We start from the raw sequence: 27,500 nt of genomic DNA on the forward strand, positions 1-27,500 counted from the left end.
ACCACATGTACAAAAGAAGAGATTTGGTGAGGCTGCATTCTCATTTTATGCTCCAGATTGTGGAATAAACTGCCAGTTTAGGGATGCAACCTCAGCAAATATGTTCAAGTCAAGACTTAAAACTCATCTTTTTAATACTGTCGTGTCACCTAGTAGTGGGGGGCCTTGGGGATATTTTGGTTCAGATTCTTCCAAAAGCACCAAATTTGCCACAGATATTGCCCATACCATACTATCAAATTGTAATGCCCAGGGGGCAAAATCCAATATGGCTGCCACCAAAAAAACTAAAAGGGCTAGAATCATAAATGATACAATTTTGGGGGGGTTTTCTGGGTCCTGTCGGTATCTATTTTTTGATTTTTTAATTAACAATATACATATAGCCGTTGATTATTGATTCTGACGGCACCCCATCTGAACCCAAAGTAGAAGACTGTTTTCCTCTATTGTTTGTGGTAAGTAAATATATGGTAAATGGACTGCACTTATATAGCGCCTTATTCCAAAGCGCTTTACAACGGCCTCTCATTCATCCATTCACACACACATTCACACACCAATGGCGGCAAGCTACCATGCAAGGCGCCGGCCGGCCCCGCTCACTGGGAGCAATTTGGGCTTCAGTGTCTTGCCCAAGGACACCTTGACTCGTGGCCAGCCGGGGCTCGACCGCCGACCTTGCGATCCTTAGACGCCGGCTCTACCTCCTGAACCACAGCCCCACCCCCGGGCCTCCAGCCCCGTCTCTGTTGACACCACGTGGCAGGGAGGAGGAGGTCACTTTATTATTGTGTTAATCCCGGATTTTCCCTTTAACCCTTTACCCTCTCCTCTCCCTCCAGGACATCATCATCTCTGAGCTGATGAAAAAGCTAGATATACTGGGGGATAACGCCGTAAGTGTATGTTGCATTTCCTATGTACATGAATGTACATGTGTGTGTGTGTGTGTGTGTGTGTGTGTGTGTGTGTGTGTGTGTGTGTGTGTGTGTGTGTTCGGGGTCTGTATGTACAGGTATAGATGTGGACACATGTGTTGGTACCCTTACAGCTCATTGAAACAATGCTTCATTCCTCCTGAAAAGTGATGAAATTAAAAGCAATTTTCTTGTGTATTCCTCGTGTGTACCAACGAATTTGTCCACGTCTGTGTGTGGGTCTGAATGTACATGTATGTGTGTGTGTGGGGGTCTGAATGTACATGTATGTGTGTGGGGGTCTGCGCCAACATCACTGGGTTCTGTGTGTGGTCTGGCTGTGTGTGTCCAGGTATGTACTGTGCGTTGTGATGACTATGTGATGTTTCTCATGGACTCATGCACACAGACGTTGAGTAACGATGAGCAGGTGGTGGTCATCCATGCCAGGACCGTGTTAACCCTGGCAGAGAAGGTACTCTTCTTTTTTGTTTTAAGTCAATCCCACTCATATTTGCCATTGTATTGGACAGATACAGTGAAGACAGACAGGAAAGTTAAGGAGAAGAAGGGAGAGAGAGGGCATGTCAGCAGGGCATAGGCCGGATTCAAACCCATGCCCACATGGGCACATGTGTGCACTGTAGACCACGGTGCTAGACCACTGGACCACCCCAGGCCACAGTCAATTACATCTTAAAGGGATACTTTAAGATACCGAATAAAAAAGACCAAATAAAATGTACTATTACGTTTAGACCGTAGAAGTTTGTTACCAACATTAGATCATTATTTTGGCTGCCTGCCTTGTTGGAGAAATAACAGTGAGATGACGTGTCATATAAGCTTGTCATTATGATGTCATTATGATATCTATGAAGCTAGTATGCAAAAATGTATTATATTTACATGTTAACACTTAATCAGCCATGAGATGAATATCTTTGCACTTGATCAAATTTCAGGACCCTCCTTTCATGACTTTTCCTAGATATGTGCGTTCTACCACCCCAGTATCCTTACATTTTCAAAATCACACCAGGATAAGCTAGTATAAAGCTATTTTGCAGTTTTTCTGTGTAGGAAGCAGGTTAATTTACAAGCGGCCAACTAGTGGTCGTTGTGTGTAAATAGCAGATTGCCATTCTAAAGAGGCGGCTCTTATAGTAGGTAAAAACACACAGCTGTTCTTTTGCTGTTCTAGTGATGGCTGAGGTTCCAGACAATGCAGCACACGACAATAAGACAATGGGCGTAATTAAAGATAGAAAGTGACAATAGTACAGGATATAAGTGACAAATAAGACAGGATACAATTAGCAGTCCAATAGTAAATAAAATAGATACTTCAAGTATTTAAGTGGCCCAGTATCTAAGTCCCTTTATATACTGTAGTTATGTGGAACATACAGCTGTTTGTACAATGTCCACTGACACCGAGCAAATGCTTCTTTACAATGTGAATGTCGCCATAGACAGAACAATTACGATCCAACGTTATATGATTATTATGATTATGACAATTATGATTTTCTGATTAATTTTCTGATTTGCAGATTTGTCGTCGTGTCATTTATGTTGTACGCTGTGATTATATTACCCAATGCATGTACAAACATACAATTAAGAAAACAATTACAGTACAATAGTAATAATCAATATAAGTTCCATCATGCACCACCATTGGCAGAATATCACCAACCAAGTTGAAACACTTCCACTGAAACCCTGCTTCCTTCTCCTTTCAGTGGCTAGAGTCTATAGAAGTCACCAAATCAGCTTTACAACAGAAAATGCTGGATATTGAAAGTGAGAAGGTAAAGGCTGTTTTAGCTTTTTCTGTTTCTTATCCCCTCGTTTAGTTCGCTAGTTACTGAAGGTGGAATCCTAGCTTGAGATCCGCTCGCGTGAGTCGTAAATCATTGCGCAGATTTCCCGTGACGTGATGCAAGATTTACTCACATGCACTGGCGGACTCAAGGGGGGGCAGGGGGGGCGACCGCCCCTCCTGGTGCCCCCATGGTTGAAAAAAGTCTCTCTTAAGTGCCCTTTTGAGTGGCCAAAATGCCCTTTTGAGTGGCTAAAGTGCCCTTTTGAGTGGCAAAATTAGAGGATGTGCCCTATTGGCTGCCCATTCAATGGTCTAAACTTGACCATGTGCACTGATGGCACCCATGTTGTGCAGTAGGTGCCTTTTTTTTCTTTTCGCCCCCCCTGCCCTTCAAACAGCCTGAGTCCGCCACTGCTCACATGGACCTTGAGTTAGGATTCCGCCCTGTCCCTGTATCTGTTGCTGTTGCATGAAAGTATGTTTTATACGCTTTAATTAGGCTCAGTTTACATAGACAACAGCAACGGTCAAACCCCCGGTAATGTACTGTGAGATGTCTCTGTATACGCAGGGTTTGACAGTGTCCTCCCTGAACATGCATTGAGAAGCGTGTCATGATGTTTCAGGTCAAACTACAGTACTGGTTCCATACAGACGTCTTGATGTTAAAGCCTTAAGGAACGAGAAGCCGTGGTATATCGTGGATATCGGCACGGCTAGCGGGGTGGTTAGGCACGAAGCGGAGTGCCGTTATATATATACCCCCTAGCTGTGCCGATATCCACGATATACCACGGCTTCTCGTTCCATAGCGCTTTTATAGAACGGTTACCACATTTATCTATCAATATTTCACAGAAGAAAGACAAGACAAACTTTTAATGAATGTATTTTAAGGGAACTATGTTTTATCGTGAGTGTATTCATCCGCTGAACAGTTGTTTATCGGTTGCTAAGCGACGGTAAGAATGTAACTTCGATAACGGTAATATTATACAAACGCAGAGTAATATGAAAAGATGTGTCAACATTCCATTTAGCCGTGCGTATGTCATGGATATCGGCACGGCTGGAACGCAAACTGACCAATAGAGACAATGGACCAAACTGACCAATAGAGACAATGGACCAAACTGACCAATAGAGACAATGGACCAAACTGACCAATAGACACAATAGACCGGATCTATCCGTTGTGTAACCGGGCTTCAACAGGATGTTGTTTAGTTTGTTGGGTGTGTTTTGTTTTTCCAAGCATCTATTCAGTAAGCAGAAAGGCTACCTGGATGAAGAGCTGGACTACAGGAAACAGTCCATGGACCAGGCGCACAAGGTTAGAGTCCGTGAAATTAGAAGGGCTCATTGTAATGCATGAATGAATGAATGGATGGATGGATGGATGGATGGATGGATGGATGGATGAATGAATGAATGAATGAATAAATGAATGATCTTTTTGTCATTGTAACAGGTACAACACAATTGTAATAAATGGAATGGAATGAGGAATGGTCTAAAAAAACAAAACAAAAAAACATATACCTCCTTCCATTTTATGCATTTTCAGGAGCCAGTCCGATTTCTACCTCCACCAGCCTCTCCCGTGAAATACACACATAAACAATAATAATAATAATAAATTTTATTTGTAATGCACTTGACATAAAGAAATCTCAAAGTGCTAAAGATTAAAAACAAGAAGAAAGATACAAATAATAAAACTATAAAGATTTCAATAAAAAGGCTAATTAAAAGGCTCTAATAAAAAGGTGGGTTTTAAGGCCTCGTTTAAAAGCATCCACAGACTGTGGTGCCCCGAGGTAGTCAGGGAGAGCATTCCACAGCCTGGGAGCAGCCCAGCAGAAGGCCCGATCTCCCCATGGTGCGGAGGTTGGTCCTGGGGGTCTTGAGGAGGTTGGTGGCAGTAGAACGGAGGGTGCGTGAGGAGGTCTGAGGGGTATGGAGCAACAGATAACATGAGCACATAGAACACAGAGTTAACGAACTGGGAACAAGTAATGCAGCAATGTCCAGGGGGGGAGTAGGGGGGAGGCAGGGTTAGGGGAGATGGTTAGGGGTTAGGGGAGGTTGTATGCATGTCCAGGGGGGAGGGGGGTGGCAGCTGGCAGGGTTAGGGGAGATGGTTAGGGGTAGGGGAGGTTGTATGCATGTCCAGGGGGGGAGGGGGGAGGCAGGGTTAGGGGAGATGGTTAGGGGTAGGGGAGGTTGTATGCATGTCCAGGGGGGGAGGGTGGTGGTGGCAGGGTTAGGGGAGATGGTTAGGGGTAGGGGAGGTTGTATGCATGGGAGAACAGGTAGGTTTTGAGGTGGGTTTTGAGGTGGCACATAAAAAAAGAGTTGAGTGAAACCTTCCCCGGAGCAGGGAGCTGAAACAGCGTTCACTCAGGTCTGACGGAACAAATCAACCGATCCATTATAACAGCAGGAAGAAATCACAGCGCACTCCGTCGAGAGGCCACTACGCCTCCACGTTTCAACATGGAGCAGTGCCCTCCGGTGGCTGTTAGATGTAACAGCAGCTCTCCCTCCCTACCTCTCCCTCTTCCTCCCACCCATCCGTCCCTCTCTCCATCTTTCTCTCCCTATCCCTCCCCCCGTTCCTCCCTTTGCCACTCTCTTCCTCCCTCCCTTTCTTCTTCTCTCCCCCCTCTTCCTCCCCCTTCCCTCTCTCCCTCCCTACCTCTCCCTCCTCCTCCCTCCTGCCCGTCCCTCTCTCCATCTTTCTCTCCCTATCCCTCCCCCCTGTTCCTCCCTTTGCCACTCTCTTCTTCCCTGCCTTTCTTCTTCTCTCCCCCCTCTTTCTCCCCCTTCCCTCTCTCCCTCCCTCCCCCTCTTCCTCCCACCCCTCCGTCCCTCTCTCAATCTTTCTCTCCCTATCCCTCCCCCCTGTTCCTCCCTTTGCCACTCTCTTCCTCCCTCCCTTTCTTCTTCTCTCCCTTCCTCCCCCCCTCCCTACCTCTCCCTCCTCCTCCCACCTGTCCCTCTCTCCATCTTTCTCTCCCTATCCCTCCCCCCGTTCCTCCCTTTGCCACTCTCTTCCTCCCTGCCTTTCTTCTTCTCTCCCCCCTCTTCCTCCCCCTTCCCTCTCTCCCTCCCTACCTCTCCCTCCTCCTCCCTCCTGCCCGTCCCTCTCTCCATCTTTCTCTCCCTCCCCCTCCCCCCATTCCTCCCCCTTCCCTCTCTCCCTCCTCTTTCTTCCTTTCCTCCTCCCCCCTCTCCCTCCTCCCCCCTCCCCCTTTCCTCCCTCCCTCCCCCTTTCCTCCCTCCCTCCCTCCCTCCCCCCCTACACAGAGGATCCTGGAGCTGGAGGCCATGTTGTTTGACGCCCTGCAGCAGGAGGTGGGGGCCAAGATGTCGGAGGTCCTGTCCGAGGAGGAGAGGGAGACCTTGAGGCGGGCGGTGGAGCAGTGGAAGAGGGGGGTGATGATGGAGCTCCGGGAGAGGGACTCCCAGATCCTGAGGGAGAGGATGGAGATGGTGCATCACGCTCAGCAGGTAAACCCCTCCACTGTACCAGGGTATATAACCAGAGTAAAACTAACCACACCTGGGGGTGCTTAGGTGGCGTAGCGGTTTAAGCGCTGACCATGCAACCGCAGGGTCCCCGGTTCGAATCCGGCCAGGGACATATCCTGCATGTCATCCCTCCTCTCTCTCTCACCCATCCTTCCTGTCTAAATCTTCAGGGTTTGTACCAGGCAGTGTTTTTTTCTAGAGGGTATACTGTGATTTTTCCCTCCCAGTCTCATATCGTTCATTTCGGAACGCCATAAAAATATATCTGTGCTGTTTTATATATACAGTATATATATATATATATATATATAAATGACATGTTATAAGGCTGATCTGCGCATGATAGTACTGCATTTTGACATATTTCATGTCGCATCTCCCCCCCCGTTGATGGTATATGACGCTATAGTCAGTCCCAATGGTCCAAAATTCAAGTGCTTCGTAACACAGACGGGGTGAATGTTATGAATGATAGTGTGAAAGTTCTGTCACAAAACGCCGTTACGTATCCTCACACATTTCTAAGCGGGTATATGGAAATCCTTGGCCTTTCCTAGTGGGTATACGGCGTAGTCCTGCGTATCACCTAGACTACACCACTGGTACCAGGGTATATAACCAGAGTAAAACGAACCACACCGGGGTCCCCGGTTCGAATCCGGCCAGGGACATATCCTGCATGTCATCCCTCCTCTCTCTCTCACCCATCCTTCCTGTCTAAATCTTCACTGTAACTGTCAATAAAAATGAAAAATATGAGTGGGACTGCCCCACTCAGAAAAAATAACTTAAAAAAAAAAAGTAAAACTACCACACCTGTTCAATTGGTTTAAGTGTCACCGTAGGTTTGTGTGAAGGAACTATTCGAGTCTCCATAAGCCACTAGAAAATTGACACCCTCAATTGCGCCACTCTTCTTATATTACCACTCTGTACTGTTCTGCTGTGCACTAGACCTGGGCCCAAATAATAGTATTTGAAATAATAAGAAATTGATAAATGCTTTTTCTGTGCTTGATTGAGTTTGCATGGCACAGTAAAAACCAATGGAAAAGTCCCAAAAGTGCAAACCCTGCCTATCTGGCACTCTAGGCAGGCTCAAGCTAACGCTAAAATAGTTTCAAGTGTTTTTCAAATACTTTTGGAAACGCCAGGGTGTACTACTGTTGAACTGTGATAGACCCAGCTGGGTGACCAGGTGTACAAACTCAATCAAGCACACGGCTGTCAGAACGGCAGAGTCACTACCCTTCTTCCGTCGTAGACTGAAGACCCATCTCTTCAGGTTACACCTTAACTGCTCCTCCTGAGACATCTTCTGCCCCTCACCACTACGTCTCCTAAAGACACCCGCTTTCCCCTCTACTGTGTCCCTAAGAACTTCTATTGCCCCCCTTGTACTGTTTCTCTGTTTCTCCAGTAAAAAAATAAAAATAAACTATGTTTTAGAAGAAGGTGATAGGAGAAGGTTTTTCCTTCTATCAATGGCCCCGGGCCTGAGCTGGATTACTCTTCCTGCTACGAATGGTGGACTGATGATTCTCATGCTTAGTATTCAAATGTATTGATTGTAAGTCGCTTTGGAATAAGGCGTCTGCTAAATGCCAAAAATGTAAATGTAAATGTAAATGTAATTGTACTGTACTGCTGTTGTTGAACTGTGATAGACCCAGCGGTCTGTTCCCTGACAGCAGCAGGTAAACCTCTCCACTCAGGGCTCCAACAGGCCCTTGAAATCCATGAAAGTTTGTGAATTTGAGAAAAAAATCAAATAAAAATCAAGGTCTTAAACGTTTTTAAAAATAGACATGGGTTATTGAAAGTGCTTGAATTCCCCTCTCTCTCTCTCTCTAAAAAATTATAATATATATACAGTATATATTCACATTTTCTTTACTTAGCTCGTCAACTAGTAAATAAGTCTCTGTATTGCTTAACTTTACACATATTTCACAATGTGTTGTTTTGCTGTGCTGTGGTAGAGAAGGCAAGAGACCATCTAGTGTTCACACATTCAAGCCTCTCTTTTTAATTGTCATTATATTGTCATTATTATTATCATCATCATTATTATTATCATTATCATCATTATCATTATCATCTTTGTTGCCCTGTTGAGGAGCTAGCTTGCTCTAAGCATTTCCTCCCACTGTCCCCGGCTGTGTTCTGTGTCGACCACAAACAAACTTGGGTTCGATGATGTGATGTGATCTGACGTGACAGTGCTGCTGCTGTGTAATAAACACTCTGTGCCACCGTGCCTGACTCTGCCCAGACACCTGGACGTCTACTGTCCCTCCTTTGGTGTCCAGCTGGTGTTGTTGGCCTGAGTTGTATGAAGCAGGAAGCAGCACCCAGGCCTAGAGGGACACTTCTCTCCTCTCTTCCCTCCATCAGTCAGGCTTTGTGGGAATGAAAGTGACTGAGGAGTCCAAATCTTGTGGAGCACCAAGTTCTGCCCCGGTGGAGGACATGTTGTAGCTGTTGTAGAGCTCGGCAGGGGGGTGGGGGTGGGGTGGAGTTCAGGATTAGTCTGTCTTCTCCGTATGTTGTCTCTTCCGAGCTGTTTCATCGATCGCCGAACCTCCATTCTCAGCTCCCTCCATCACAGAGCTCTCAGGAACAGATCGCAGGACACGTTCTATAGTTTGAAGCATCACAGCGTCCCGATGCACTGAATACAGAGAAGGTTTCAGGCTCCACAGTGTGTCCCGACAGTCTTCCCTTCACTATTTCCTGCATCCTTCCTTACCTCGCCTCCTTCTTAAAAACCCATTGGAGGAGAAGATCAAAGGCTCCTGTTTTGAGAAGGAAGGAAAGAGGATAAAAGGAATAGAAGACTATTGGGCCACCACCCCCAGTCATGTCCTTTCACTGTGTTATTGTGTACCAGCAGTGAATGAGTGACTGCAGTGTCCTGGTTGGGTTGGCTGGCTGGCTGGCTGGCTGGCTGGCTGACTGGCTGACTGGCTGGCTGGCTGGCTGGTTGGCTGACTGGCTGGCTGACTGGCTGGCTGGCTGGTTGGCTGGCTGGCTGGTTGGCTGGCTGGCTGGCTGGCTGGCTGACTGGCTGGCTGGCTGACTGCCTGTTTAGCTGCCTGCTTGAGGACCAGGCTACCATGCCTTGTCATGTCTAGCTGGCTAGCTGTCGACAGAAAACGAGTTAACTATCTAATAACAGATTCTCCTTTAATAATATCCCCGGGCTCAGAGTAAGTAAGCCCCTGGACACAGCTCAGAAGTCACGACAATAAGCCCAGCCAAGGTGGATTGGCTATACCGCACCAGTCTATTTGAGCTGGGTTTAGCGAAAGCCTCATCAGTAGAACGACTCACAAGAATTGACTTTGTTTGACTGGCTTCACTGCACTGATACGGGTCCGTTGTTAATAAAGTTGGGAGGTTTTCGATATCTTTTTCATTACTGCTGTGTGAAATATGTTTTGGGTTTTTTTCTTCTTCTTGTATAACAACATTATTGTGCTTTTTTTCATTTTCCCAGAGAGTCAAAGAGTTGGAGGAGTGGATAGAAGCACAGAAACGACAGATAAAGGAATTAGAAGAAAAGGTAAGTACTTTGTAGCTTAGCATTTCCCAAACGCGGGGGTCAGGAACCCATGTCTCCTGATAATAACTTTCATTTCCTGTATCAGCCCTTTATAAACCGTACATACATGATTAACTCACTATTAACAGAGTGTTATTCCAACATCTGTATAACATTTATACAATGCAAATGATTTGTTAAACAAATCAAAACACAACAATTTACAAGTCATTTGTAGACCTTGATACTTGTTCGTATCATTACTGACACCTTTTCCTAAGTGTTCTTCATTTTAGAAATCCTATTTTAAATACATTCCTCTATCACGTATTAATAATTTGAAGAGTTCATTGCCATACCTAATGTAATGTTGCAACTATTCACCCTTTAAGCTCATGTAGCAATAAAGGTTTATAAGCCATCTGACCAGCTTTAATGTGTTCTTCTATACAGCATACGGTTCAATGCTCTGGTCCAATCACGGCAGCAGGCACATTGCACACATATCCCATTTTTGTACAGACAGCTTCACTGAACAAAGTCGTCCGACTTGTAACCCAAATATTGCTGGTTTGAACCAAAGGGCTTATAAATAAAAAAGTTATAATAAAGCGTTTGTGCATACACCTGTAGCCTATACGGCAGAGTGTTGGGGTTCAAATCCACCCATTCAGAGCATACTTGAGGCTATTATAATCATACTTGGGAATCATTATGATTTCATGACCCAAAAAGGTCCAGTGGATTAACTAATAAAAAGGGTTGCATTGTGTAAAACTACAACTTACAAGAAAAAAACAGGAAAGAACGTCAAATAGTAGTGTGTATTCTAGTACTGGTCTTACTCACTATGACTCTTCTCCCCCCCCCCCCTCTCTCTCTCTCTCCACTCCTTCTTTATGTGTCTTTCTTCAGTTTTTATTTTTATTTTTGTTTTTTTCTTTAGCCTTCATTCTTTGGTCGTAGTTGTACTGGCAAGTCAGATGGAGGTTGGTGTATTTGATCATTCTATTCTCTCTCTCTCTCTCTGTCTCTGTCTCTCTCTCTCTGTCTCTCTCTCTCTCTCTCTCTCTGTCTCTCTGTCTCTCTCTCTCTATCTCTCTGTCTCTCTCTCTCTATCTCTCTCTGTCTCTCTCTCTCTCTCTCTGTCTCTGTCTCTCTCTCTCTGTCTCTCTATCTCTCTCTGTCTCTCTCTCTCTGTCTCTCTCTCTCTGCCTCTCTCTCTCTCTCTCTCTGTCTCTCTGTCTTTATTTAAATACTCTTTTATTCTGTCCAAGTTTAATGACCATATCATAATTTTCATACAACAGGTTTCCAGCTCTCTACAGTTCAAGCAAATGGAAGTTTGTGTCCTGAGAGTGTTTTTGAACAAAGAGTCTTTTGGTGTGGGGAAAAAAGAACTCTCAACTATGGTGCCAGTCTGTCTTCAAAGAGGAACTATGACCACGGACTTACAATGAGCTGTTTTAAAGACAAAGACCTAAACTTTTTTTTTTTTTACGTCAGTAAAACCTTTTAAACCTAGCCAATCCAATCCTCATTTGGAGTGATGTGTTGAACTCTCTGTGGAAGACTTCAATGGAATTTAAGGACTCTTAAATTGAAGCCATTTTTCCGTTCTTTTTCCCTGCTAAGCAGGTGGTGCTGCAGTCTGCTTCCCTTTGGAAGCACGAGGAAGTGAGAATCAGCCGATACCTTACACACACACACACACACACACACACACACACACACACACACACACGACAGTGTTTACACGCTCACACACACACACACACACACCACACGCTGGCCACACCCACACACACTGGCACATATGCACGCTCGCACACACACACACATGCATACACATCAGGGTTCCCGCGCTGGTCTTAAAAAGCTGTAAAATGTCTCAAATCCAGCAATCCAATTTATAAGGCCTAAAAAGGTCTCAGATTTCAGTTATTCGGTCTAAAAATGAGGTGCTAGGTCTTAAAAATTTGATCCTGCAAGGACCGACCACATCTATTTACGCGGAGATGAATCAAGCTGGAACCCAAAAAATGCCAATTTTTTGTCTGTATGGCAGTGAAATCCCTAATTTCATCACCTCGAGGATGACAAAAAGCTATCACATGGTGTCGCGAATAGGTCAAAAATTATATTCAACGAGGTCTAAAAAAGGTCTAAAAAGGTCTTAAATTTGACTTGTTGAAACTTGTAGGAACCCTGACACATACACATGTACACGCACACGCGCACACACACACACACACACACACACACACACACACACACACACCACTGTTTACACTGTTCACTACTCTGGTACATTCAGTCCAGCCATGCTGTTGAAAACTACTTACTCCTCAATCTCAGTGTTTGAACATGAAGACAGAAGCCAAACCGTGGTATTATATTATTATATTATATTAGACATGTCTTTTTTAAATGTATGGGGCAAGATTTTAAATAAATTTCTCTGAAGAGAAATTGGATTTTGAGGGGGCATCTTCTTTTCAACTGACAGTGAAATAAAGCTTTTTTTCTTATCAGATATTCAGATATACAGTGCCTGCCGTACGTATGGGAAAGAGGAAGCATTTTGTCTTCGTTTAGCTCTATACTCCAACAGTTTGTTTGAAATAAAACAATTTCTATGAGCAAAGATTGTCAGCTTTAATTCAGTGTTTTAGTTTTTCCGATTGGTTTCACTATTTAGAAATTACAACCCTTTTTGTATACAGTAGGGGTGCAAAAATGTCGGCACCCCTGGTTTAACTGCTGGTACAATTAGGGTGTGTTCTCACTAGAAAATTTTCCTTCACTTGGAATCGGAGTTTAGGATAAAATTCGCTTTGCTCTGCGTCGTTTGGAGCTGTGAGAACGAGCATTCGGAGCAAACAACCGACGGATGCTCCGCTTTAAAAGGGTGGTTTCGCTCCGGTTAGAAACAACGCATCGAGGCTGTCCATAGGAAAACAACAGCGCATGCGTGTTGATCTGGATAAGAGCGGGACGAAGGGACAATCTTAAATTTTTCTGACCAATCAACTACCACGTTTGTTGCTTCGATTGCGTATGTTACTTCGATTACATGAAGGGCTGTGAGAACGCAAATCAGAGAAATACTTTATGCAACAATGTTGCAAACTCATCCACTTACTCCGGGTCCTGATTCAGACTTTCATGTGAGAACATGACCTTAATCTCCAAGTGATTGAAAGCAAACCTGAACACTAAATACTACAAAGTTAAACATGACACCTTTCTGCAAATGTTAAAGCAAGGTTTCTTTTTATTTTCAGTGTTCAGAGTTTTTAAATGATAAAAAAGGAAAAGGGCCCTGTGCAAAACTTTCTGAACCCTTTTGGATTATTCTTTGTTACCTTTTGAGAAGTTGATTACTAAGGCCCAGACCAAGGTGATTTACTCGTTAGGGCTTCAATGAGTCAGGTGAATATAATTCCAGGGTTGAACTATATATTCTGAAGAAGCTCCATGCCTTCTAAAGTATACGATTGCGGTGTCTGGTGTTAAAAACCATGGGTTCCTCTAAACAGTTGTCCAAGGATGTCAGAATCAAGATAGTTTCAAACTACCCATTTCCACTGTCAGAAACATCATCCGAAAATGGAAAATAAATGGAACAATTGAAGTCAAGGCAAGATCTGGAAGACCAAGAACATTTTCAGATAGATCTGGTGAGAAATGGTCAGAAGAACCCTCACATCACTGCAAAATAGCTGCAAAAAAGAGTAGCAGACACCGGTCTAGTTGTTCACGATAACCTCATAGTAAATGTTTGATTTCAAATCCAAACTGTTGGAGTATTAAACTAAGAGAAGAAATGCTTTGTCTTAACAATACTTATTGAGGGCACTGTATATAATAACTGTATATAGTAACTGTATATAGTAAGCATTTCAACACCCTGGTGCTAGGAAGATGTCCTCCAAATGGACCTTGGTTGGTCTTCTGACTGTTATCACATGACAGCTATAGACAGCTAAAGATATATTTATGCACAATATTATTATTATATTAAACACAATGATATCCAGTGAGATCGTACTGTATCCTCCTATTCAAGCACTCGTATAAGGCAAGGGCCGGACGTAATGGACCAGGGATCACCACACATTCAGTAAGTTATTGCAGAAATTATGTTTGTTCTGCTACTGAAACCCAGGATCTCTTCATAACAACCAGATTCACATGGGTAAGTTGTTTGTTCTGAATAGGGCATATTGTTTTTTTCATTTAACCTTTTTTTAAATATATATATATATATATATATTGTGGGAACCTGCTCACTTGACTGGAGTAACAATATACGCTGCTCCAAAAAATGATGGGAACACTTAATCATCACAGTATAACACCAAGTCAATGAAACTTCTTGGATATCGATCAGTCCAGTTCGGTATGGAGGACGGATAAGGTAAGGTTTCCTCCTTAAGGGAGGGGCTTGTTTGGAACTTGGCTAGTTAACTCTAGCAAACAAACCCACATCACATCAGCCGTAGTGAGTAGTGATGAATATAATTCCACGTCTGGATACTACTTCATTTCCCTGGACCCTGGTGCCCCCACGGTTGAAAAACGTCACGCTTGTCCCGGACGCCCACACCCCGAATCGCAACGGAGTTTAGACAAAACCATATGACGTACATGATGCGTGAGGGAGGTGAGAGGGAGATGTTGATGCTGGATCACAGTTAGGGTTAGGGTTAAGAAAATGTATGCTAGCTAGGGTTAGGGTTAGGGTTAAGGTTACGGCCGAGAGCTGCGGTGTCCATAGCAACGCAGCGGCGATACACACGTCATTCGGAAGTGGGCGTGGTTTTCTCTAAACTCCGTTGCGATTCGGGTACGGGCGTCCTGGACAAGCGGACAAGCCTCAATGTCGAGCCCTGGGTTAAGTGTTCTCCAGTGCCTTCTGTCCGCTATAAGGTGGTGGTAAGTTGAAGTTTGTGGTGTCGCAGCAAAGAAAAGCACCAATGTTTCCGTCGCGCTGCACGCGGATTTCATTAGCCATCTGGGCTAAGCCCCGGATCTCCTACAATCCTAAATCCACCCCTGGCCGAGACTGCATAATGTTAATCTTAATCAAGGATGAAGACTATTTCACCATACATGACGCATCATAGCTTTTTCGCTCACTGATGGGGTCCCATAGGTGCCCTTTTTTTCTTTTCGCCCCTGCCCTTCAAACAGCAGAGTCCACCACTGCTACCTGAACAAGCTATGCTAGTTTTCCTGTACATTCAACCTGGGTTCTTCTCTTAGTTGATATTAGTTATGTAATATTGAAGTACAAGGAGATTGGTCATATAGCTTGAAGCCTTCTATTAATGCTGAGATCAGGTCACAGCATGATGTTAAGAAGATGATCTAATTACATGTTCAGAATACAGGTTTATATAATAGTTCTCCTTCCTCCCTGGAGAGGTTCCTCTGACCGTGGCACACAGAGAGATGACTCTGGCTTAACACTAGGACAGCCATGAGGGGTTGCACTCAATCAAATTTCAGGACCCTCCTTTTATGACTTTTACAAGATATGTGCGTTCTACCACCCCCCGTATCCTTACATTTTCAAAATCACATCAGGATAAGCTAGTATAAAGCTATTTAGCAGTTCTTCTGTGTAGGAAGCAGGCTAATTTACAAGCGGCCAACTAGTGGTCGTTGTGTGTAAATAGCAGCTTGAGCATTGTAAAGAGGGCATTTGACCCCGAGGCGGCTCTTTTAGTAGGTAAAAAGGGCACGGCTGTTCTAGTGTTAACAATTCTTACCACAACAACAGGAAAAGCCCCCCCTGCCAGAATATAATCACCACACCACAATTTCCCAGAATCAGATAATGGATTTTGGCTGAACATTCTGTTCTAATCTTGTTCAACATTCTTGTTCACAACATTGTTGTTGCTCAATACACTCAGTAAGAAAACTGATTTTCTTCAACACAGCTCCTCATGTATATACTATGGTTGGAAGTCGGGGTGTAAAGCAGAATGTTTAGAGTCAGATTCTCTGTTGTTGTTGTTGTTGTTGTTGTTCTGGTGACCTATGAGTACATTGTTCAGGCTTTATACCTTAAGTTGTCTCCTTTAATTTTAGCGCATTATCAAGATGAATGATAGTGGTATTTATTTACTCACCTGTATGATTCACCTGTACCATTCACAACCGGCAGAGAGGGCCAACTTGGTCAAAGTTGTTACGGTGTTGTTTGTTGTTAAGGTGTGGTTATGTTCCCATTTCGCCAGTCTTGACTTTCAGTTGCTCAACTACACATGGGAGATGACATTAAAACCATTTAAAACTACTTTGATCCATATGACAACTATTTTTTGCATGTCTCACATGCAATAAAGTGTATAGAAATCACACCCAGGTGGTGAATGTAAGCGGTGCAGGTTTATGAGCAATCATATACAAAAATGCAATTATTACTCTGATAACAAACAGGGAAGGTGGCAGTTATTGCTTGAACAATAGCAATGGAGTTCCAAACTCCACTCTATTGGCAGCTGGTAATTTCCATTTCAAACCCATTTTCTAACTTGACCGCGACATTACATCAATAAAGCTTCTCTCTGTGAAGATAGGAACGAGTGAGGAAGACTGTGAGGAAGGCGTTATGGCAGTGTGGAGAGAGAGAGAGAAAGAGTGAGAGAGAGAGAGTACTTCATGTGTGTCTTAAAGTATCTGTGCATATGGAATGTCAACATGATTTTCTTTCTCCATCATTATGTATTTTTAATAGCAGCTTTTGTGTGAACCTATTTCCTCGGGCCACTAATGCCAGCATGAATCCAGGGGTATATCTGTAATAATTATTATTATTGTATATTCTATTATATACACCTGAACTAAAAGTTAAGCCACAGACTTATTCAGCCATGAGTTGATGATTAACTCAAAATGGTCTCTCTGATCAAGATTAGAACTCGACTAGTCACTCGATTCTGGGTTCCCAGATTGGAACGAGGCAGACTGTAGAAGGCAGTGGGCGACAACCATTCACAAAAGTAAGTGCCAATATTCTCATGGGGCTTTTGTGAGTTTGTAGCTGTACTTATGGTATATTGATCATTTACATCATTGCTCCAACTGCTGTATTTCATCAGGAATTGATGTTCTAAGATTCAATGTAAACAAAGGAGAGAGAGAGAGGGAGGGAAATAGGGAGAGAGAGTGACGGAAATAGGGAGAGAGAGAGAGAGTACTGTATGTGTGTCTTTATATTAAATTCACGTTGTGTGGATTCTCAGGCTGATTCAGTCCTCTCCTGTGATCCGGGGAGTCAGATGTGTGGGACTGGCTGCCACTACATCATTTGACCATGGAGCCGTTGAGGTGAGAGGAGGGAGAGAAAGCTGTGTGTGTGTGTGTGTGTGTGTGTGTGTGTGTGTGTCGGTGTGTGCATGCACACACATTGAGTCAAATAATTTAGCACCTGTCTTTTGTTACAGCACTGTCCAATCAGGATGCAGCTCCTCTGCCCCCAGCTGTGTATCCATGAAGAGTGATAGTTCAATGAGTCCTCCGATATATTTTCGTGAAGAAAACTGTGACAGTGAGCAAAGGTAATATCACACGGGTCCTCATAACCTCTAACATCCCTATAATGCTGCAAATAACCTGTAAAGGAATCCCTGCCTCACCTGGCATGATTATAACCATCATTATTATATCTATGATATATAGATGGACAATCTGGTTACACTTCCACTTCTAATGATGTTTATGGTTTTCTGAGCTTAATGATCCCAATTGTACTCTGTCCTTTGGGGGTTGTGGAACCTTCGTTCATATGATTTGGGAGTGTCCAGAGGTTGCTGACTTTTGGGAAATGGTCGCTTCTAAACGTTCTGCTCTGCTGTCTGTGACTATAGCCCCTTCTCATTCTGTATTGATCCTCAATGATCCCTGTTACCCCTCCCTCACCTCCCTCAAACTAAAAAACGTATTCTGTTTGAGGCCTGACGGCAGTGAAGAAAATAGTTGCCACACGTTGGAAGAGAACGAGAGGCAGAGGATGGGGGCCAGGAAGGGGGCTGGACAGACGCTGAGAACCATGAAACAGATGGAGCTCATTGTCATACTGCAGAGTAAGAGCTTTCTACTGTTAGTCTGTCAACCATGAAAGGACTGTTGTGCAAATAAGCTATTCTTCCTGTTTTTACTGATTGTGTATTTACAAAATGGTTAATGAGATACTGTAACATTTTGTCATAATTTCTTCCCTCAGGGGAAGGAGTTAAGGAGTGCCAACTTAAAATAAAAGCTAGACATAAGAGAAGGTGTCAGTGTGTGTTTGAGGGAATAGCTGAACAAGGCAACCCAAAACCCCCAATACGCTTCCTCCTGGGCCTCTCATTGGAGTCCAATCCAGAGAGATGCATCAATCTGTTCCACTGTCTGAATGAGCTGGATGACCATTCTCTAATGGAGGAGATCCAATGCTACCTGAGGTCCAGACCTTTCACAGGGGACAATTTCTCACCTGCACAGTGGTCAGCTCTGGTCTTTGTGTCGCAGACTGGTGAAGTCAACTTGGATAATTTTTTCCTCCACCATTACTCTACAACCAGGCCCTGCAGGGTGGGGGAGACCTGGAGCTGGATCTTTGGAACTTGGAACTTTTTACTTATTGAGCCTGCACTGTTTTATGTATTTTATTGAATGTTTTCTGTCTGCCCTAACTGAGCTGTTTGACAACAAAATTTCCCCATTGGGGACAATAAAGGTTTTCAATCAATTACTCCAGTTCAGAGGAGAGTCTCCTGGGGCTACTGCCAGTGTTCAGATTCTCACGGACAGCCGTGTGAGTATCTCAGGAAAAGACTTTAGTATCTCAGTAAAATAGCTTTCTGCTATCAACATTGAGAACTCTGCAGACAAACAACACAAGCTCAGTTTAGCTGTTTTAAGTCTGTAGAACAGAACACATAGAACCATCATTACCACAGATATCTTACTGTTACATCTTTTGTATGACTGTTATATTTTTCTACGAAGGTTGCAGGGATGTGACCTCACAGAGAAAGGCTGTGAAGTGGTGGCCTCAGCTCTCAGATCAAACCCCTCTAGTCTGAGGGAGTTGGACCTCAGTTACAACAACCTGTGTGGGAGAGTGAAGCTGCTCTCCGCTGGACTGGAGAGTCCACACTGTAATCTGGAGAAACTGGTGTGAGTAGACATACTACACTTTTACTCAACATATTCTTTCTTTCTTATTATACAGGAAAAGATTAAAAGTAACATTACAGATGTTAAAATCTAGTGACACATGTTTGTGTTGACTACTCATATTGAGTAGCAAAGTGCATTGTTAAGACAAGAAACAAGGTCAAGGGATAACCTCACTGATAACAATCTTTTATCAGTATTGTAATTATTACTGTAGGCTACACTGAACTATTATTGACTTACTGCATCATTTTATTGAATTCTTATTCAGGCTGGGTGGACGTAAGCTCACAGAGAGATGCTGTGAAGCGCTGGCCTCAACTCTCAGCTCAAACTCCTCCCACCTGAGAGAGCTGCACCTCAGTGGCAACAATCTACAAGACTCAGGAGTGAAGCTGCTCTCTGCTGGACTGGAGAGTCCACACTGCAAACTGGAGACACTGAGGTGAGTTGAAATATTGGCAAATATACAGTATTTCACTTTTAATCCACATTTGAATATCTAAAGTTAGAAATCAAATAATTCAAAATCTTATGAATACAAACTCATATACACTCACCGGCTACTTTATTAGGTACACCTTTTCAACTGCTTGTAAACACAAATATCTAATGTGGCAGCAACTCAACGCATTTAGGCATGTAGACATGGTCAAGATGATCTGCTGAAGTTCAAACCAAGCATCAGAATGGGAAAGAAAGGGGATTTAAGTGACTTTGAACGTGGCATGAGTGTTGGTGCCAGACGGGCTGTTTTGAGTATTTCAGAAAGTGCTGATCTACTGGGATTTTCCTGTACAACCATCTCTAGGATTTACAGAGAATGGTCAGAAAAAGAGAAAATATCCAGTGAGCAGCAGTTCTCTCGGTGAAAATGGTGGTGGTGGTGTAATGGTGTGGGGGGTATTTTCTTGGCACAAATCTGCAGCGACTGTGTGACACTGTAAAGTCAATATGGACCAAAATCTCTGAGGAATGTTTCCAGCACCTTCAATTATTCAATGATGCATGTTTTACCAGGCTCTGCAGGTGTGGTCTTACAGTGGAGAGCTGTGATCCATTGGCTTCCGCCTTCAACTCAAACACCCACCTGAGAGACCTGGACCTGACAGACAATGACCTATTCTACCCTGCTGAAGTGGACAGACCCAGGTAAATACTGAATATATGGTTGTTGGGTTCGCTGTCTTGTTGGGTAACCTCTTCATCATGCAAATGTCATGTTTCTTTTTTGTTTTACAGCGAGGACCACAGTGGTGACTCATTGACATGTCGTCTCAGGAGATGTAAGTTTTGATGTTTGAGGAGAAACATTAGGACATGTAGGTTTTGAGGCATAGTTGCATATTGCTTATACTATAATGTATATTTTTACAGCATTCGCTCTCACAAGTAGTTAATATTGTCAGGGCACTGAAATATAAAATGCTAGCCAGCCAGACATATTTTGTGTGAACTAACACTAACTTGAATGGTCTTCCTAATCAGATGCCTGTGAGCTCACACTGGACCCAAACACAGCACACAGACGCCTCTCTCTGTCTGACAGAAAGGTGACATGGGTGGAAGAGGAGCAGCCGTATCCTGATCACCCAGAGAGGTTTGACCGCTGGCAACAGGTGCTGTGTAGAGAGGGTCTGACTGGGCGCTGTTACTGGGAGGTAGAGTGGAGTGGGAATTACGCTGGTATAGGAGTGGATGAAGTGGCTGGGTCCTGGGTCCTGGTGTGCTCACGTGGTTGTTACACCATCAGGAACAATGATATTACAATCCGTCTACCTGCACCCTCTTCCAGCAGAGTAGGAGTGTATCTGGACTGGCCGGCCGGCACTCTGTCCTTCTACAGCGTCTCCTCTGACACACTGACCCTCCTGTTCACACTCCGAACCACATTCACTGAGCCCCTCTACCCAGGGTTTGAGGTGCGGTATGGATCCTCTGTGTCCCTGTGCAGAGTAGAGAAGTCTATAGAACAGTGAAACTCAATCGGTGGCCCCCCAGTTGACGATTTTGAGTGCCCCCCTTTTGGGTTTGGAAAATGACTAAATTAGATAGAAAATGCTGAGAAATGATTGTGGAACCGTTTTATTATTTTTTATATCTGTCATATTGTATCTGTCATATTGTATCTGTCATTATTGTATCTGTCATATTTTATATGGAAGCAATTTACCATGAGAGGAAGGGGGTTGTGGACTCATTTACCACTGGTACAGGGTTGTGGCACGAGGCAAAGCCTAGTCGACTCGAATGGTAAATTGCTTTTCTACAACAGCCACCACATAATATAAAAAATAAATACACAGTTGTAACATTAAATTCATGTATTGGCAATCATTAATCGTTTCAGAATACATATATCCTTCCGCCACAGAATATAGTCCCATAAACAAGATATAACGATTGCATTGTAGGTCAGCACAGGTGTTCTTAATCAGATTGATTGGAGAGTCGCATTGATACTGGAAATGTGGTCTGAACTGATTGTTGGGGTATTTACCACTGTTGCTAGCCAATCAGAATCCAGTATCCAAACATGCTGTTGTAGAAGTATCATTATTATATGTATCATATCATATTCTATAGAATCGGTATCTGCTCCTTTGTGTGAGGAGGAACAGGAGGAGCACTGCCAGAGCCCTACAACATGACCTCCAGCGGGCTCCTCGGGTGCAGAAAACAGACTCCACGAGGGAGGCATGAGGGCCTGACGTCCTCTAGTGGGACTTGTGCTCACAGCCCAGCACCGTGCAGCCCAGCACCATACAGCCCAGCACCATACAGCCCAGCACCATACAGCCCGGCCCAGCACCATACAGCCCAGCACCATACAGCCCAGCACCATACAGCCCGGCCCAGCACCATACAGCCCAGCACCATACAGCCCAGCACCATACAGCCCAGCACCATACAGTCCAGCACCACACAGCCCAGCACCATACAGCCCAGCACCATACAGCCCAGCACCGTACAGCTCCACTGGCATTTGCCAGAGAACACCAGAATTGGCAGGTTCTCCATTGGTGTAAAAACATAATCTCTTCACAGATGAGAGCAGGTTCACACTGAACTGTTCTCCACCCCTCCCCTCCCCTCTCTTCTCCTCTCCTCTCCTCTCCTCTCCTTTCCTCTCCTCCCCTCCCCTCCCCGTTCCTCTTCTCTGCTCTGTTCTCCTCTCCCTCTCCTCTCCTCCCTCCAGGAGCCCAGTAACAAGCGGGTGAAGAGAGGTGGATGAATAGGGGTGGAGAGAGGGGAACAGAGGAGAGGAACGGAGAGGAGGGGAGAGAGAGAGAGAGGAGAGGAGGGGACAGAGAGGGGAAAGAGAGAGGAGAGGAGGGGACAGAGAGAGGAGAGGAGATGAGAGAGAGGAGAGGAGAGAGAGAGAGGAGAGGAGGGGACAGAGAGAGGAGAGGAGATGAGAGAGAGGAGAGGAGAGAGAGGAGAGGAGAGAGAGAGGAGAGGAGGGGACAGAGAGAGGAGAGGAGATGAGAGAGAGGAGAGGAGAGAGAGAGGAGAGAGAGAGAGGAGAGGAGGGGACAGAGAGAGGAGAGGACAGAGAGGGGAGAGAGAGAGGAGATGAGGGGACAGAGAGAGGAGAGGAGATGAGAGAGAGGAGAGGAGAGAGAGAGGAGAGGAGAGAGAGAGGAGAGGAGGGGACAGAGAGAGGAGAGGAGATGAGAGAGAGGAGAGGAGAGAGAGAGAGAGAGGAGAGGAGAGGAGGGGACAGAGAGAGGAGAGGAGAGAGAGAGGAGAGGAGAGGAGGGGACAGAGAGAGGAGAGGAGAGAGAGAGGAGAGGAGAGGAGGGGACAGAGAGAGGAGAGGAGGGGACAGAGAGAGGAGAGGAGAGAGAGAGGAGAGGAGAGAGAGGTCAACAAACAAGCACATGTGACAGACATGGAAGAGTCTTGAGACGCCGTGGCGAATGTTATGCTGCCTGCAACATGGTAAATGGACTGACTTATATAGCACCTTTATCCAAAGCGCTTTACAACAGCCTCTTGTTCACCCATTCACACACACATTCACACACCAATAGCGGCAAGCTACCATGCAAGGCGCCGGCCCACTCACTGGGAGCAATTTGGGGTTCAGTGTCTTGCCCCAGGACACTTTGACAGCCGGGGCTCGAACCGCCGATCTGCCAACCTTGCGATCATTAGACGGCAGCTCTACCTCCTGCGCCACACCCGCCCCAAGTGTTTCTTCTCATTTCTTTGAGCGGGGTATATTCAGTCTTTGTATGCGTGTATGTACGCATGTAACAGACATAGTTGCTTGTGATAAGTACTTCCACTAGATGGCGCCACCCACATGACAAACAAATGGGAAGTCATTTTGCGGGTGTTCTTTGCGTGTTTGCATTGCACATAGGAATTGAATGACATTCTAAAAATGATTTCTGCAGTATCTCATTTATTCTACTGTTCAAAAGCGTAATGAATGTGGAATGAATGACGAATCTGAACAAATACCTGCCTAAAATATTTACAGAAGGAAACAGTATTGATAACAGAATCTTCTTTTTATTTGTTTCCTCTACATCTTGTGCTCGTATTGTAAGAGCTCAGTCAGAATTGTCCACTCTTATTGGATTATATTACTTTTAAACCTTTAAACATCCAGGCAAAGCCTTGCTCAACAGAGAATCATTGTGGATCTTAACACTAGAACAAGTGTGCCTTTTTTACCTACTATAAGAGCCGCCCCTCTTTACAATGCTATGCTGCTATTTACACACAACGACCACTAGTTGGCCGCTTGTAAATTAGCCTGCTTCCTACACAGAAAAACTGCAAAATAGCTTTATACTAGCTTATCCTGATGTGATTTTGAAAATGTAAGGATACTATGTGGTAAAAGGCACATATCTAGGAAAAGTCATGAAAGGAGGGTCCTGAAATTTAATCCAGTGCAAAGATATTTCATTTTTTTTTTACTTAAGGCTGATTAAGTGTTAACTATATCCTTTACCACAGCAGCAGTGAAACAGTTATGTTGCTGCTGGTGACACGGCGTCCCCAGCCAGTGTACTGTACAGCGTATACTACGTCATAATGTGTATGACCCAGTAAGCATGAGAGGACGGAGGAAAGAGAGAGAGGTCTTTAATGGAATCTATGTCTTCGCCAGGGGGCATATCTCTCTCTCTGACGATGTGACCTCTTCACAGACATGCATGCTACCAAGCCCTGCCTCTGATGTCTTAGACGGGGATTATCACAACCTTCAGATGTTAAGTGGATCTCTGGAGTGGAAGACTCTCCTTGTATTATTATGGGATGTCTGTCTCTCAGATAGAGAGTGGCATCCGGAGGGTATGGTTGTAAAGGGGAGGGGTGGTAGGGGGTGGGGGGGTGGGCGGGGGGTGTCAATATTGCCCAATTTCAGCTGCCTTTTAAAGCTGGAACTGTTTGGGCTGTATCCTCCAGTTTGTCGTGCATGATGAGATATGATACACAGTGCCTCCTCCATAAGTAATGAAAAGAGGTAGCATTTTGTCTTCTTTTAGCTTTATATATTCCCAACAATTATGATAAACTATTACTACTACTGGTTGATGGGAAACATATATGGGTGGGGAGCATTAAACATTACATTAATTATACCCGTTGATTCTTGAAGAATAAAGTCGTCGTCCCCCCCCCCTCCCCCCAAGTCAGAGAAAAGTAAATGTTATGACTATAATTTGTGGAGCAGCGCCATCCTACTCTCCTCGGCTTGTTAGAGCTCAAATGATGTGGAAGAAATTGGTAGAATGTGAATCTCAAGGCACATTAAAACGCCAACATTCGCGATCAGACTACCATCGGATTTTTTTTTTCAACTTATGTTGGCTAATATTATTGTATTATTATCACAGTATTGTTGCGTTATCTGTGTCTTATGGTCAGAGTTTACACTTTGCTTGTATCTTAAGTAGTGTATGTATGACAATAGTCACTATGTCCATACAGATGTGCACACGACATGTCCATTTCAGCACCACGCCCCTGTGGACAGCTCCACATTCACTCACTGATCACCTACCTTGGAGAGCAGCCACACAGGGGACACACACAGGTTCTACTTGAGAAAAAGTGCCACCCGAATTGATTTAGTTTGAATTGATTGAATTGGTTATAACCAAGTAATTGGCAATGGCAGAAAGGAAACTACTTCCGAGAGATGACGATGAAGGATCGTTGCTTTCCAAACTGGGGACACAGAGTCCGAAACCGAGAGTGAAATTCGGCGGCATGTTTTGCAACGTGGAGGGCGCTTATGAGAACAAAACGTTGAATTTCGAGTCGTACAACAGCAGCCCTGTGTCCGTCAGGAGGGGTGTAAGGACTCGTAAGGAGGACAGGTGCTTCTCTGACACCCTCAGTGACACGGGCAGTGTGAGCGACTTCTCCTCGGCCAGTGAGACCCAACCGAACCGAGCCCGGTCCTGCCGAGTGGACCCCGGGTATTCCTCCTCCTCCTCCGGCCAGACCCTCGTCTACCCCTCTGCAAAGAGCCGCGCTCACCATGACAAACGCCAGGTAGTTTTGACCCTATATTGTATTAATAATAATAATAATAATAATAATAACTGTTTATTTGTACAGCGCTTTTCCAGCAAACGTCTTCTTTTGTACATGTAGGCCTATTGATAAATAACGTAAATAACTAATTAACACACATTGAAAGTATGATAGGCTCAGTTAAATCATTGCATATTTGAAAAGATAATAATAATATCATAATAATGATAACTTTATTTGTAGGCTATAGCGCTTTTCCAGCAAACGTTGCAGCTCAAAGTGCTCCAATCATTTTATAATCATCATTTAATTATTTAGTCATTTAAAGCCAAGGCAATATTAAAAAGATGGGGTTTTTAGTCTTGCCTTGAACATATTATGTGCTGAGGTTGCATCCCTGATGTAAACTGGCAGTGAGACACAATCTGGCTGCATAAAATGAGAATGCAGCCTCACTAAATCTCTTCTTTTGTACATGTAGGCCTATTGATTCGCTTGTTTATTTATTTCGCAACCCGTAAGAGCCGTAAGATCATATGATGATTAACGCACTTTGAGCTGCAACGTTTGCAGGAAAAGCGCTATAGCCTACAAATAAAGTTATTATTATTATCTTTTCAAATATGCAATGATTTAACCGAGCCTATACTACTTTCAATGTGTGTTAAGCAGTTACGTTATTCAATTTTCAATTCAACCTGGTGCCTTCTTCCTATAGCCTATGTTCTGTTCTAAACAAAGTGGTTGTTTTGAGATACAATAAACTCCCAAAAAAAGATTGCTGTAGGCAACATACAAACAATCAATTCCAGCCTAAAGCTTCTGTGCAGGCCGGGAGATAATCTCAGTGCTGTAAGCACAATACAACATCACCTCCCAATAGGCCAGGCCAGGCTATATAGTAAGTTTATAAGTTATTTATTGTGATGTGAGTTGTGGTGGTGGAGGGCACAAATCGTGAGTTTAGAATGATAAGGTTCTATCTCCGTTTAGAATGATAAGGTTCTATCTCCGTTTAGAATGATAAGGTTCTATCTCCGTTTAGAATGAGAAGGTTCTATCTCCGTTTAGAATGAGAAGGTTCTATCTCCGTTTAGAATGATAAGGTTCTATCTCCGTTTAGAATGAGAAGGTTCTATCTCCGTTTAGAATGAGAAGGTTCTATCTCCGTTTAGAATGAGAAGGTTCTATCTCCGTTTAGGGTAGTTCAGAGATATTGAGCGTCAAAGTTTTAACATTCCATTATGTTTGGTGAGATGGAACCTTTGTATTTTATGAATTACTAACTGAAAAATGTAAACATTTAAAAAAAATAACACCACACAGGCATTAATAAACACCAAATGGATCAGATTATGTAAAAAACTTGATTTTGTGGGAAAATGGAGATAGAACCTTATAATTCTAACGTCACGAAATGCTGCTATGATCTCTGCGCCTGCCTCTCCCCTCTCAGCCTCTAGGATATGACTGTCTGGAATACTAATGAGACAGATGGTGGAGGAGCGACGAGGTATTGTGTGAAGGGAGGGACTGGTGTGGATGGATCATAGCGCAACCCAAACATAATCACACATCATATTGTTTCCCGTTACGTGGACTGTAGCCTTTAGCCTTTATTACAAGTGGAACAGACTGCCAGGCAGCTTCAGTATAGGTCGCCTCATCCCTCCAAGATAAGACAAGACCCAGGCGCTCAATTCATTCTCGCGTTTTTGCAATATTGCAATATTCCTTTTTGCAAAACGTCGGAAATCACAGCAGCTCTTCCCACCTCCACACCGGCCGGCATGTCTCTGATGTCTTACCCGGGCAAGAAGAGCAACCCTCGTTCATCGGTAGGTAGCCTGGCAATAGCCTAGTTGTTCGATCGACAGTCCCGGTATGATTGATCGATTATAGCCTACCTACCTAGTAATAATAGGGCGAGCGGTGCGTGAACATGTACGTTAGATAGATAGGCTATTTCCTTTGT

General features: G+C 44.1%; 2 protein-coding genes across 4 annotated transcripts in view; both read left to right on the top strand.

Moving 5' to 3' along the window:
* Positions 1-20,997, top strand: part of jakmip3 (Janus kinase and microtubule interacting protein 3) — a gene marked incomplete at both ends in the record, with an annotated part of 72,380 nt that extends 51,383 nt beyond the window's left edge. The window contains 11 exons of the mRNA XM_080541890.1: positions 846-905; positions 1,330-1,395; positions 2,669-2,737; positions 4,007-4,084; positions 6,064-6,267; positions 9,791-9,856; positions 10,782-10,813; positions 18,848-19,018; positions 19,347-19,463; positions 20,048-20,170; positions 20,568-20,997. Of these exons, the coding sequence (XP_080398016.1) occupies positions 846-905; positions 1,330-1,395; positions 2,669-2,737; positions 4,007-4,084; positions 6,064-6,267; positions 9,791-9,856; positions 10,782-10,813; positions 18,848-19,018; positions 19,347-19,463; positions 20,048-20,170; positions 20,568-20,997 (1,416 nt within the window). The remainder of the gene's footprint in view (positions 1-845; positions 906-1,329; positions 1,396-2,668; positions 2,738-4,006; positions 4,085-6,063; positions 6,268-9,790; positions 9,857-10,781; positions 10,814-18,847; positions 19,019-19,346; positions 19,464-20,047; positions 20,171-20,567) is intronic.
* Positions 20,998-25,156: 4,159 nt separating this feature from the next.
* Positions 25,157-27,500, top strand: part of dpysl4 (dihydropyrimidinase like 4) — a gene marked incomplete at both ends in the record, with an annotated part of 19,689 nt that continues 17,345 nt past the window's right edge. For 2 of the 3 annotated variants that reach the window (XM_080541717.1, XM_080541718.1), the window contains one exon: positions 25,157-25,543. In XM_080541717.1, the coding sequence (XP_080397843.1) occupies positions 25,157-25,543 (387 nt within the window). Of the gene's footprint in view, positions 25,544-27,324; positions 27,364-27,500 lie in introns of those variants that run through there. The other variant, XM_080541719.1, reaches the window with a different exon arrangement.

This window comes from Nansenia antarctica (assembly GCF_963989245.1).
Source record: "Nansenia antarctica genome assembly, chromosome: 11".
In the NCBI taxonomy this organism is placed as follows: Eukaryota; Metazoa; Chordata; class Actinopteri; order Argentiniformes; family Microstomatidae; genus Nansenia; species Nansenia antarctica.